The 14,134-nt window shown below is 37.9% G+C and overlaps 1 protein-coding gene across 4 annotated transcripts in view; it reads left to right on the top strand.

Annotated features, from left to right (window-relative positions):
• Window positions 1-14,134, top strand: part of SBF2 (SET binding factor 2) — a 429,728-nt gene that overhangs the window by 363,918 nt on the left and 51,676 nt on the right. For all 4 annotated transcript variants that reach the window (XM_019656204.1, XM_019656206.1, XM_019656207.1 and 1 more), the window contains 3 exons: window positions 544-689; window positions 2,749-2,947; window positions 13,038-13,234. In XM_019656204.1, coding sequence (XP_019511749.1) covers window positions 544-689; window positions 2,749-2,947; window positions 13,038-13,234 — 542 coding nt within the window. The remainder of the gene's footprint in view (window positions 1-543; window positions 690-2,748; window positions 2,948-13,037; window positions 13,235-14,134) is intronic.

The raw sequence follows: 14,134 nt of genomic DNA on the forward strand, positions 1-14,134 counted from the left end.
CTTGTCTGTTCCCCTTCCCCCAATTCCCCAGCACAGTTCCCATCCCCCAATTCCCCAATAAAAATCTTTTAAAAAAAAAAGAAATAAGGTGTTGCCAACTATAATTGTCATATGATCTCAAAGAAAAGCCTATGAGTTAGTAGAAAGAGTTTGAATCAATAGAGAAGGGGGCAGGTTGGCTTTCCTTGCAGGACTTCCATAAGCATAGTTTGTGGGCACTGGTAGAGGCAGTGGCATGGATAACCAGATTGGGTTAGGGGCATGCTTGACCAGAAAGCCAAGCTGAGGAGTTTAGATTTGGGGTGATAAGTAGTTTGTGTCCCCCTCTAGCTCCTTGCACTTTTTGCCTAAAACAATGTCCTGATGACAGCTGTCTCTTATTGGAAATTAGTCTGCTGCCATATAAAAGGTGATCTAAAGAAGGAGAGGCTTAGTGAAGTTCTGAACAATAATAGTGGCTGTGGAAATAGAGAAGAAACAAGTTGAGTTATGGCAGTATCTTCATGTTAAATTGACATTCTCTTTTGGTTTTGTGACTTGTAGCACCTTCTCAAAAACGATTGTGAAAGGCGCCAAAAGGGCAGGGAAAATGACAATTGGGCGTCAGTATTTATTGAAGAAGAGGACAGGGACAATTGTGGAAGAGAGAGTGAATCGTCCTGGATGGAATGAAGAAGATGACATATCTGGTATGTGAGAACTTGTTTTTCCTCCTTGAGTCAATTTTATTCTTTCTTCTTATATGAGTAAGCATAAGAAACTAATATGCAGTTGCACTTAAACCTGACTCACAAAAACAGATCTCATAAGAAGGTTGGAGGCACTTACCAGCTTCTCAGAACTTCTCAGAACTGGAAAAAAACAATCTTTATTTTACCAATATCCCATTGTTCAGATAAGATTGTATTAAATTATACTAAATATAGTAAAGGATATATTATCCTTTACTAAATCCATAGAGCCATTGTTATGTGGGTCTCTTTAAAGGGAGAAATAAAGAAACCCCATTGCATAGGAAATCTAGTTATAAAGTAGTCTCTATATCTTCTTGTTATGGATTAAAAATAAGGAGATAAGGACATTGAATATTCAAAGTTCAAGATTTGGGTTTTTGGTGAGAATACTGTGGGTGCTCTTAATCTAAATGGAGGACCTGAGATGAAGGGATTCTTAAATAATTTTTTATAAAATGCCTGGTAAATATTTAAAAGAACAGAATCTGGGACTCTGAGATACCTCTCAATCAGGAAAACAGAGGCAAAAACCAGTGGTAAAATGTCTTATTGACCGTTTTCTATTCCTTAACCCAGTATCGAGTATGCTTATGAAATTAACACTAGAAAGAATTTGATCCAATAGACAGGAAGCCATTGCACCCTTTTCCTTCTCAGGATCTTAAAAGCAATCACCAGTGCTTATATAACTACTGTTTCTGATCATTATCATCATCATCATCAACAACAACATTTTAAAGACAGAAACCTCATCTTTAGATAGGTCACTGGCTGAAGGTCTCTATTTCAGTATATGTACCTACAAGCTTGCCTCTGGGGCAGTGGGAGGACTCACCATTACATTACCGAAATGATCATTTGTTGGAACCCTGGCCTCTCATATTCACTGGAAAATTAGTGCTACCGATCAGTATCGACTCTTCTAATTCCAAGTTTTAATGATTTCATGGAACAAAAACTATTATGCTATGATAGTTATTCTCCAAAAGACCTAATTGTATAATGCTTTTTGCGCCCTTGAAAATAAAAGGTCAACACAATACTGATACCTGACAATAGTATTTGCATTCTGAAGTTCACAAACTAACACAGTCATATATTTACAGGGATAAGCTGTTAGGTTTTTTCCTTTTAATGGAAGAGAGCCATATTGTTCTCTTTGACATTAAAAGTTTGAGTACATTTCCAAAAACTTTGAAAGCTTAATTTGACTTCTCTTACTTTAAAAATAAATAAGGAAAGTAAATTCGGGCAGTTTTTAACAATGGAATTTTTTTTTTAGTTAGAACATGCAGTACCAATTAGAAATGTTGTGCTTTTTTAAATCCTCCCTAAAATACTTGATTATTGGGTAAATCCTTCCACATCTAAAATTTTAAAGGATTCTATAACCTGTGATTGCAAAATTGTGAGGGAGTTTCCCATGTATACCACATCCTCTGACAAAAATATTTCCACAAAAAAGGGATAACTTCATCATACCTCTCTAAGAAAGGTCTTTTCCAACACTAGTAAACTTCTGCATAGTCTAGAAATTTCTAATAAAAGTTTATGCTCTGAAAAGTTAACTGAAACCTGGATGATGAGTTTGCATAGTGATCATATTAAAGATCAATTTTACTGACAGGTTTAGCCTCTGACAAAGTTCGAGTGTTTATTCTATGAAATCCTAAATAGAGATCACTGCATTATGGCATTAATAAGCAAGCCTGACTGAAACAGAAAAGTATGAGTGATAAATTCAAAATTATATTGTTTTTAGAAAATTTTAGTTAATTTCCCTGACATTTGGAGTTATTTGAGCTTCTGGTATTTTCTGACTATCCATTACCGTTCTAATTTATGTTTGAGCATAATGATTCCCCATAGACATTACATGACTTAATTTGTGATACACATAATACCTGTAGCGTTAGCATAAACCCTTCTTGGTTTAAGGATCCTCTTCAAAGGGAAGTTTTTAATTTTCTACTTTGAGCTATATCATTTCTTCAAAACCTGTTTCTGCCATCAGTTTCAGATGACAGTGAACTCCCCACAAGTACCACTCTGAAGGCCTCAGAGAAGTCTACAATGGAGCAGTTAGTAGAAAAAGCTTGCTTCCGAGACTATCAGCGTTTAGGTTTGGGAACCATAAGTGGCAGTTCTTCTCGCTCAAAACCAGAGTATTTTCGAATCACTGCCTCCAACAGGATGTATTCACTCTGCCGGAGGTAAGTGTGTTAGGGGCTCCAAAAAGAGACCTCTTTTTTTTCTAACATTTGAGTCTTGAATAGGCAGGCTGTTTGCCTCCATAGCCCAGAAAGAGAGCAATATGTCAGAAAATAAGAGCAAGGTCTCCAGGGATGTGCGATTAAGGGACCTTTATGAAGCATGAGCAAGCATCTCATTGACATTCCCAGAAGTGCAGTTATATCACTGGACAGTGCCTGCATTAGCTCAGAAGGTCAAAGGTAATGTAGTTTTGGTCCCCTTTATGAATTTCCCTTCTTTGCCTTTCTCTTTCCATTTGCCTCTTTTCTAGCATGCCTGAAGATAACTTGAAGTAAGTATAGAATATACCCAGGCAGCTAGAAGAGATGAATGTCTGCTATTGACCAGGGATCCGCAAACTTTTTCTTTAAAGAGCCAGTTAGTACATATTTTCAGTTTTGCTGGCCATATTGTCTCTTGTTGGAGCTACTCAACACTATCACAAAAGCAGCCATAGACAGTAAGCGAATGAGTGGGTGGGGCCAATTTGGCCCACAAGCTGTAATTTGTTGACCCAAATGTAGACAGGGTTTTCTTATGCCGTCTAATTAGAATATTTTCAATAATGTTACTTAAAGAATGTAAATGAACACATTTTCTTTTTTGTATTCTTATCTCTTGCTGTTTTCTATTTCTGCTGAGCCCAACGCCATGCTTTATATTTTTTAAAACTACATTTCCACCATCCACAGGTTAAATTATTTTCATCTCCAGGCTAGTTCTTTTCTTTTGAATTTATAAATTTTTGGTTCGATTAAATAGAATAATGCTGTGAAAGCAGTTTGTAAATTGTAAGCCTTGCACATATTTTAGAAACTTGTCTTAATGTTACTATTAATTTCAACTCTGCTTGTTGAGAGACTATAAATATTTCATTTTAAATGACATTTTAAGTTTACAAATCTTACCAATGTGAAACTTTAAAAAAACAAGTTGGGAATATAGTTTGAGATTTGGGCCAAATAAAAAATTGCATTAAGTACTGAAAGGTTGTGATTCTGTCAAGTATACAGTAATTTTCCTGGATGCTCTGTCCTTCTAACTAAATTATCTTTATTGATAACTATAAGTGGTAGTGTCAGGGTGTGATGTCCTATTTGGGAAGCTTACTATCAAAATCATGCCTGCCAGTGAGACAATAGACCTCATGTATCATTTCAGTCTTCAGGAACAAAATAAAATTTTAATAGACCACTTATTAGAACATTTGTGATAAAGCATTTACGGTGCTATAAAATAATATATATCCCTCTGGGCCGGCCGAGTGGCGCGTTGGTTGGGAGCTGGCTTGGGACACCAGAGGGCCCCGGTTCGGATCCCACATATGAGGGCCAGTGACACTGCCCTCTACAGCTGGGATGCTGAGCAACAGCTCTACCTGGAGCTGGGCTTCCATGAGTCGCGGGCGACGGCGTAGGCTGCAGCCCCTGCTGCAGTGGGTTGCCATGGGCTACCGTGTATAGCCAGCAGCCAGCATGAGCGGCCAGCCAGAAGCCGGCGACTGATCTGCCTCACCCGGGAAGAGTGCAATGATGGTGCCAACTTGGGCCAGTGAAGCAACGTCCTCCACAACTAGACTGAAGAACAAAAGGACAGCAACTTGTCTGTTCCCCTTCCCCCAATTCCCCAGCGCTGTTCCCATCCCCCAATTCCCCAATAAGAATCTTAAAAAAAATAAAAAATAAAATAAAATTGGGTTATATTGTCAATGACCTAATCCCAGTGTTATTTAAACTTCCTATAACAGTAGAATCCCTTCTTATGAATAAAATTTTAGACAGAATCTCAAAATATGAAATAGATAAGGGCAAACTGCTTCAATTAAAGCTAGGCTGGGAGTGGGGGTCCAACTCAGCCATCTACTTAGCAGTTTCCCCTCCCCACCCTCAAGTGGTCCCTGAGGCCCAGCAATGCCACTGTAGAATTCTGTGGGATCTAGTTTGAAAATCACTGGCCTAAACTATCTGGGCACTAAGACCATCAATAAATACATCTTTCAATAGTAGTTATCAATCATATACTATATTCCAAGCATTGTGCTGAGTGGTGATAAGGAGACGGTGGTGTATAAAATTAAGACCAGACTCAAATTATGTAGGCTTTAACCATAGGGAAATTTATTATATCAAATGACTACAAGTTCAGAGCCAGAGTGGCTATGGAAGGTGGTATAATGGCTCCCCAAAGGTGTCTATGTCTTAATTCCTTAAGCTTGTTGAATATATTATATTACATGGCAAAGGGAAATTAAAGTTACTTGATCAACTGACCTTAAAATAAGGAGGTTATCCTTGGTTATCTGAGTGGGTCCAGTGTAATCACAAGAGTCTTTAAAACTGAAGGAGGAAGGCAAAAGAGGGGTCAGAGTCAGAGAAAGAGACATGATGTTGGAACAAAAATCAGAGTGATTCATCGTGAAAAGAACTGAACCTACGATTGCTGGCTGTGAAGATGGAAGGTCATGAGCCAAGGAATGTGGGTGGTCTCCAGAATCTGGAAAAGATAAAGAAATGGATTCTTTCCTAGAGTTGCCAAAGGAATGCAGTCCTGCAGACACCTTGGTTTTATTTACCTCAATGAAACCCATTTTGAATCTCTGTCCTCGAGAACTAAAAGATAATAAATTTGTTTTTGTTTAAGAAAAACAAAAAAGCTATAGTAACTATATAAATATCAAAGTAGATATTAAAGTAAAATTTCACCAGCAGTAAAGAAGGGGGGTTCATAGTGACAAAAGTTAATTTCATACAGGATAGTTCATTATGACCAAGTGGAGTTTATTACAGGAATAAAGAACTGGCTTGACAATTGAAAATCAATCAGCATAAGTTGCCACATTAAAAAAATTAAGAAGAAAAATATGAGTTTATTATATACAGAAAAGAATTTTATAAAATGATTTTTAGAAAAAGAACTAATAAATTCAAAATGCAAGGAGAGCTCCTTAATCTAGTGTCTAAAAATTTTTACAGCAAAAATTATTTAATGGTAAAATATTGAAAACTTTTACTCTCTAAGATCAGGACAAGACAAGGATGGCAACTATTTCCTTCTATTCAGTGTTGCACTAAGTAATAAAAAGTATAAATATTGAAAAGAAAGAAAGAAAACTATCATTATTCACAGATCATCTGATTGTATACATAGAAAATCTGAAGGAATCTACAGGTAAACTTTTAAAATTTATAGCTGAATTTAGTAAGGTCACTAGTATAAGATCATGATACAAAAATTAGTCAAAAACATAATTAAAAAATGAAATTTAAGTGATATTATTTTGGCACTACTGATACTATTTAGAGTAGCACTAAAAAACATTAAATACTTAGGAATAAATTGAACAAAAGATGTCTAAAACCTCTACAGAGAACAGTAAAAACAATATTGATGATCATTAAAGATATAAACAAACAAATATTTCATGTTCTTGGATTAGCATACCCAATACTCTTAAAATTGTAATTTCTCCAGGAATTGATCTATAGAGTCAATGCAGTCCCAATCAAAATTTCAGGAAAATATTTATAGAAATTGAAGAAATGATCCTAAGAATTATATAAAAATGCAGAAGTCCAAGAGTAGTCAGGATAGTCTTACAGAATAATACTACAGGATATCAAGATTTTTTATAATGCTACAGTATTTAAGATAGTAAAATGATTGGCACAAGGGTAGATGAACAGACCACTGGAGCAAAATGAAGACTATAGAAAGAGCTTAACATATATGAACACTTGATAAAGTGTTCATAGGATAAAAAAAAATCATAAGATAAAGATAGCACTTAAGAGCAGTGGGTAAAAGATGTTTTTTCAATAATTGGTGCTGGATATCCATACAAGAAAATAATTTATTTTGACCCCTGCCTTACATTATACACAAAAATCAATTCCCATTGGTCTGTAGATCTACATATAAAAGGTTACAACAATAAAGCTTCTAAAAGATAGGAAAATGCCTTCATGACCTTGAAGCAGGGAAACATTTCTTAAGACAGGAAAAGCACTACCCATAAAATAAAAGATTGATAAATTAAGAGATTAGAATGGCAATAAAAATGGCAGGACACTTAAACAGGCACTTCACAGAGAGGATATCCTGGTGGCCAATAAATATCTGAAAAGATGCTCAGCCTATTAGTCTTCAGATAAATATAAAATAAATTCCCAATGAGACTACTTTATACCTGCAAAAATGGCTAAAATTGAGGGCTTCCAGTCAAGATGGCAGAGTAGGTAAATGCTGTGCTCACCTCCTCCCATAACCACCTCAAAATTACAACTAAACTACACAACAACCATCACTGAGAATCACCTGAAGTCTAGCTGAACAGAAGTCCTATAGTTAAGGAAATACAGATGCCGCCTCGAGACTGGGAGGAGGAACGGAGATGCAGAAAGGCTGGTTTCACACCCATGTGTGATGGTTAAAAATAGGGAGGGCTAGCTCAGCTGCTGAGGTCTCCCCCTGAGGAACAAGGGGTCCCAACCCCACACCAGGCTCCCCAGCCCAAGATTCCAGTAACAGGAAGAGAAGTCCCCATAACTTCTGGCTGTGAAAATCATTGGAGATTATGGCTGAATGAGATGGAGGACTTCTGGAGTCCCAGATGATCGATCCTCTTTAAGGGCCCATGCATGGACTTACTCGCTGATGTACTCACTCACTGTGAGCTCCAGTGCTAGAGCGACAGCTCAAAAGGCCCCAGGGACATGTGGGGAGGAACTGAATTATCTAACTTAAGGGCAAGGGCTGGAGGGGCAGCTTTCTTCCAGGGAGATGTGCTGGCAGAAGCCATTGTTCCATTGTTGAGCCTTCCCACCGTTCTGAGTCTCCATCAACCTAGCTATCATCGTTCACCCAACCCTGATGATTTCCTGAGAGCCCACACAACCCAACTTCCAGTGGCTTTTCCATACAAACTGCCAGTCTTAGCTCATGCTCCAGTCTTTCCTAAAATCTCTCAAAGCTTCACAAACCCCAAACAAGGAGTATTTGGCCTCGGCTTGTCCAGTACTTTTTGCTAAGGATCCCCAGGCCTGGCACTAGCGGCAGCCAGCCTTGGTTCACAGCTTAGCCTCTCCCAGGCACATCCAAGCCAGCACAAGTGGCTATCATCTGAAGAATACTTTGTAGCTCATACCAAGTGGCCCTGGGCAGGACACAGGCAGTGGGTGATCTTGGCCTGCACCAGAGCCTCTCCCAAGAAGCCCCAGGACCAACACACCAAGTGGCCAGCTTCAGACCACATGAGAGTACCACCTAATCACCTCCACAAATGACACACCCAAAGGGCAGACTCAGCAGGCACCAGAGCCCCACTACAGCAAATCCTGCTCCATAGAGTCAGCCTCTGCACAGCAGTTCCTCCATTGTAGTCCCTGCCAGTCCTCACAACCAATCAGCCTGCCGGTCAACCCCTCCCACTGATGTGCCAACAGCAATCAAGGCTCAACTACAACAGGAGGGCACACACAACCCACACAAGGGACACACCTGGAGCACCTGGCTCAGGTGACCAGGGAGACTGTGCCACTGGGCCCAATAAGACACCTACTACATAAGGCCACTCTACCAAGACCAGGAGACATAGCAGCCCTACGTAATACATAGAAACAAACACGGGGAGGCAGCCAAAATAAGGACACAAAGAAATGTTCTAAATGAAAGATCAGGACAGAGCTCCAGAAAAATAGCTAAACAAAATGGAGACAAGCAATCTAACAGATGCAGAGTTCCAAACACTGGTTATAAGAATGCTCAGTGATCTCAGTGAGAACTTCAACAAAAAGATAGGAAACATAAAATTTAAGATAGGAAACATAAAAAAGAACCAGTCAGAAATGAAGACTACAATAACTGAAATAAAGAATACATTAGAAGGAATCAACAGTAGATTAGATGAAGCAAAGGATCAAATCAGCAATTTGGAAGATAAGGTAGCAGAAAACACCCAACCAGAACAGTAAAAAGAAAAAAGAATCCAGAAAAATGAGGGTAGTTTAAGGGACCTCTGGGACAACATCAAGCATACCAACATTCGCGTCATAGGGGTACCAGAAGGAGAAGAGAGAGAGCAAGGGATTGAAACCTGTTTGAAGAAATAATGACAGAAAACTTCCCTAGCCTGGTGAAGGAAATAGACATACAAGTCCAGGAAGCTTGGAGAGTCCCAAACAAGGTGAAGCCAAAGAGGCAACACCAAGACACATCATAATTAAAATGCTAAAGGTTAAAGACAAAGAGAAAATCTTAAAAGCAGTAGAAGAAAAATCAGTTAGTTACCTACAAGAGAGCTCCCATAAGACTGTCAGCTGATTTCTCAACAGAAACTTTGCAGGCCAGAGGGATTGGCACAAAATATTCAAAATAATGAAAAGCAAGGACCTACAACCAGGATTACTCTACCCAGCAAAGCTATCATTTAGAATCGAAGGACCGATGAAGAGCTTCCCAGACAAGAAAAGGCTGAAGGAGTTCACCAACACCAAACCAGTATTACAGGAAATGTTAAAGGAACTCCTTTAAGGGGGGAAAAAACTAAAAAATAATAATATCACTACGTATCTATCAACAATTACTTTCAATGTAAATGGATTAAATACTCCAATCAAAAGACTTAGGTGGCTGAATGGATAAGAAAACAAGACCCTTACATATGCTACCTACAAGATCGAAATATGCTCACTTCAGATCGAAAAACATACACAGACTGAAAGTAAAGGGATAGAAAAAGATGTTTCATGGAAATGGAAACAAACACAACAACTGGGTAGTAATACTTATAGTAGACAAAATAAACTTTAAAACAAAGGCTATAACAAAAGATAAAGAGGACCCTATAATTCTACTTTTAGGTATTTAGCCAAAGAAAACCAAAACACTAATTCAAAAAGACATATGTATCTATATGTTTATTACAGCATTATTTACAATAGCCAAGATATGAAAGCAGTCTAAGTGTTCATCAATAGATGAATGGATAAAGAAGTGGTACATATGCATATATACAATGGAACATTACTCAGCCATAAAAAAGAATGAAATCTTACCATCTACAACAACATGGATAGAGCTAGAGGGTATTATACCTAGAGGGTATTATGCCTAGAGGGTATTATGCAGAGAAAGACAAATATATGATTTCACTTATATGTGGAATCTAAAAAGCAAAATAAATGAACAAATGAAACAAAAACAAACTCATAAATACAGAAAACATTTTGATGGTTGCCAGATCAGAGGGGAATTGGGAGATGGTTGAAGGGAGGGAAGGGATTAAGAGGTACAAATTGATAGTTACACAGTAGTCATGGGGATGTAAAGTATAGTATAGGGAGTATAGTCAATAATATTGTAATAACTATATATGGTATCAGATGGGTATCAATAATACTACATTTATTGGGATAACCACTTCATAGGATATATAAATGTCTAATCACTATGTTGTACACTTGAAACTAATATTGTGTGTAAACTATAATTGTAAAAGTTATTTTTAAACAGTGGCTAAAATTTAAAAGTCCAACAATATAAAATTCTAGTAAGAATGTTGAGCAAGGAGAACTCCCATTTATTGCTGGTGGGATTATAAATTGGTTAAAGAACTTTGGAAGGCTGTCTGGCAGCATCTACTAAAAATCTAAATATCTATTGAACGTATGCATAACCTGTTATCTACCACATCTCCTCCTAGGTGGAGTAGAATTTCCAGTAGAAATATGTATCTGCTCCCAAAAGATATCGACAAGGATGTTCATGGAGGCATTTTTCTTACACAATCAAATACTAGAAGCTACTCAAAATCAACAGTAGAAAAATAGATAGATAGTAGTATAATCACATAGTGGAATACTATACAGCAATGAAAATGAACAAAGTACAGCTATATGCAATCATGTGGATGGATCTCGTAAACATAATGTTGAGCAAAAGAAGCCAGGCACAAAAGAATAAATTCTATTGAGTCTTGTTAGCAGTCAAGAATAGTGATAATCTTTGAGAAGGAGGGAGAAATAGTGATTCGGAAGAGACACAAGGGTATTTTCTTGGATGCTGGTAATGGTCCACTTCTTAACCTATGAGGTGGTGATACGGATTTCTTTTGGGGTTAATTTATTTATGTTTCAAGCATTTCTACGAGTTAGTCTTTGATTAAAAAGTTTACGCAGCAGCTCCTGAGGCCCAGTCTCCCTCTTGAGGCTTAGCCTGGAGCCCAGAGCTGATATCTCTCAGTAGTGGATAGGCTGGGTTGCAGGGTAATTGGAGGTACTTTTCAGTGTATAATAAATGAGACTGGTACTGAGAGTAGCCCGGCTGGTCTTCAGGCTCAACATTTGCCTCAGCACTAGTGGCAATCTAGCTGTCACTCAAGCCTATGCCCCGTAGTAGGAAACTCTCAGATCGTATGTATAGAAGAGCATGGTATATGGTGCTCACGTCCCATGGAAAAAGGAGACAGTCCTCTGCAGGTGCCAGGGAGTGAAGAGGTATTGCTGGGTTTTCCCCAGTTACTGAAACGGTGCCTGAAGCCATTAAGCAATACTCTCTTATCTAATACGCAAAATCATTACATCTAGAAACAATGGTGGGGAGGGGGGAATAGATACTAAAGTGGAGTTTGAGATAGAGGGCCCTAATAATGGAACTGCTTTTCCAGTCTTCATGAATGATTATGTCTGTAGCTAGTTCTCTTCATCAGTTTGTAGCATTAGAAAATACAACCTATAGCTTCATATGGCACCAAAGTGCTAGGTTTTCAGAATGCTTCCAAGGTATTTCTGGTTAAGTATGAAAAGCTAATCTGGCATTCACTAAAGTTATTGAAGGCTGTGATTTATATGACCATGAACCGGATTTCCTCTCCCTCCTCTCAGCCCTGGCTTATATCAAGATTAGGGATTGGAAGTTCTGGAAATAGTTGTGATGGTTGCACAATATTATGAATGTACTTAATGTCACTGATTTGTACGCTTAAAGTGGTTAACATGTTAAATGTTATGTTAGGTATATTTGACCAGAATAAAAAAAATATGAGGGCCGACTGCAGTCAGTTAAGAGCTTGCTCAAGAGCGTGAGCTCTGGGCAACAGCGGTTCGATTCCTGGCCCAAGCTGAGCTGCTGCTGAGCTACCAACAGGTGGCAGGATGGCTCAGCTAAAAAAAAAAAAATGAGATTAGAAGTTGGGAGGTTATTAATATGAAATCTCTTTAGTGTAACATTTCTAAATAAACTGAAGGAGAGAAATGACTCTGAAACCTGCCTATTTTATACTTACTTGCTAATCCATAAAAACAAGGTACTCTTGTCTGTTTTTTATTTTCCCAACATCATATCCTTTAACTTTATGAGCTAATCTTTTTAAATTATCTACATGTAGTGTTAATAAAATATTTAAACTCATTTTGACATTTGAACATGTTGTTCTCATACCAGAAATCATTTGGTTTTATTTTTAATCCTTTCGCCATATCAGGCAGTCTAATATTAGTATCCTCTATTCACTCTTGTCTTTTCAGCAATCTAATGAGTTGAAAGTTTGACTTGTCATTCTCATAAAGTTGACATTAATACAAGTAACATTAATCTTACAATCTTTATTTCAAGTTGACGAAAAGTAATGTATAAGGCAAGGGAGACCATCAGTTTAACAAGGGCCTTTTTAATAATTGTACATACCCTTCTCATTTTCTAAGCTCAGGTTATTCAGCGAAAATCTGCAGTATCATTGAAAGGGGCTTATTTCCAAAAAAAAAAAAAACTACAGATTAATGGATGAGTTAGCTGTTTTCACTGTCTAGGCCTTGTCTTCTCAACCCCTGAAGAACTGAGTTGTATGGTTGAAATGTATGTCTTCCCCCTCAATCAATGTTTCTGAGTCTTAGAAAATTACTGTGATATTATGATATTCATATTCTTATATTCTCTCTCTCTCTCTCTTTCTCTCTCTCTCTCTCTCTCCCTCCCACTCTCCCCATTTCTTTTCCCTTCCTCCCTTCCCCCACACCCACCCAAATCATTCTCTTTCTCTCTTCCATGTCCCTGAAGCTATCCTGGCCTTTTGGTTGTACCTCAAGCTGTACAGGACAGTAGTTTACCGAGAGTAGCCCGCTGCTATCGACATAATCGCCTGCCTGTTGTATGCTGGAAGAACTCAAGAAGCAGTACCCTGCTCCTCCGATCTGGAGGGTTCCATGGCAAGGGAGTAGTTGGTCTTTTCAAATCTCAGAACTCCCCTCAGTCAGGTAAATATCTCTCTACAGCACAATTATGATCCTCTTACTTCAGAGTATTCTTAAAAATAAAAGGTGTAAAGCCTGGTCATGCCACTTGTTCCCTGTCATCAAGCCCTTCACACATAAACTTTCCCACTGTGCTACGTACAGCAGATACAGCTTAAACAAGAACTATCCTTGATAGTGTGGGGCTCCATTTTGAATTTGACATCTTACTTAATATGTATGCCTGTATTTGGGTTTTAATAGAAATTAACAAATAAAGTTAGGCTCTTTTCCTTTCAGCAAACCAGAGTATCCACTGATGGAAACTAGATTGTATTATACTAATCTTTTTGTCTTTTCTGGGAAGCATTCATATATATTTAACAGCTTTAGAGGCAAGTAAGGACTCTGTCCAATGTAATATGAGATATCCTATCTCATTCCTACAAGTCACACACATAAAAACAAGTCAGCAAGCTAATGAGCAAAATGCTGCTTTCGGGGCTCTGAAGCAAAGTCATTTTTAGGAAGCTAGAGGGTGACCAACTTAAGAAAACAGAAATAATATTTGCTGCTATCTCTTTTTCTGAGGATGTTTTTGAGCACCATATCTGAGGTCTTGAAGTCAGTCAGGAGTTATATTTTGCTGACCTTTCTCATAACTTCCAGCTCATAGTAGATGCTCAATAAAATTAAACAATGGGCCACTAAGCTATCAGATCCAGTTTAGGGGTGCCTTCATTCTTTCCTCTTTTGAAATGAGTTAAATCAGGTTCTGTGGTTCAGCAGGTAAAACCATGTGCTTTTTGATAATGTCTTTATTCTCATCCATTTCCCTCCTAAAAGTTCAAAGTTAGCCAGTATGTCTTTTATCATTTGGTTGACTGAGGGCAGCACACACAACACTATACATATATTTTTTTT

This window comes from Hipposideros armiger, unplaced genomic scaffold, assembly GCF_001890085.2.
Source record: "Hipposideros armiger isolate ML-2016 unplaced genomic scaffold, ASM189008v1 scaffold_256, whole genome shotgun sequence".
Classification (NCBI taxonomy): domain Eukaryota; kingdom Metazoa; phylum Chordata; class Mammalia; order Chiroptera; family Hipposideridae; genus Hipposideros; species Hipposideros armiger.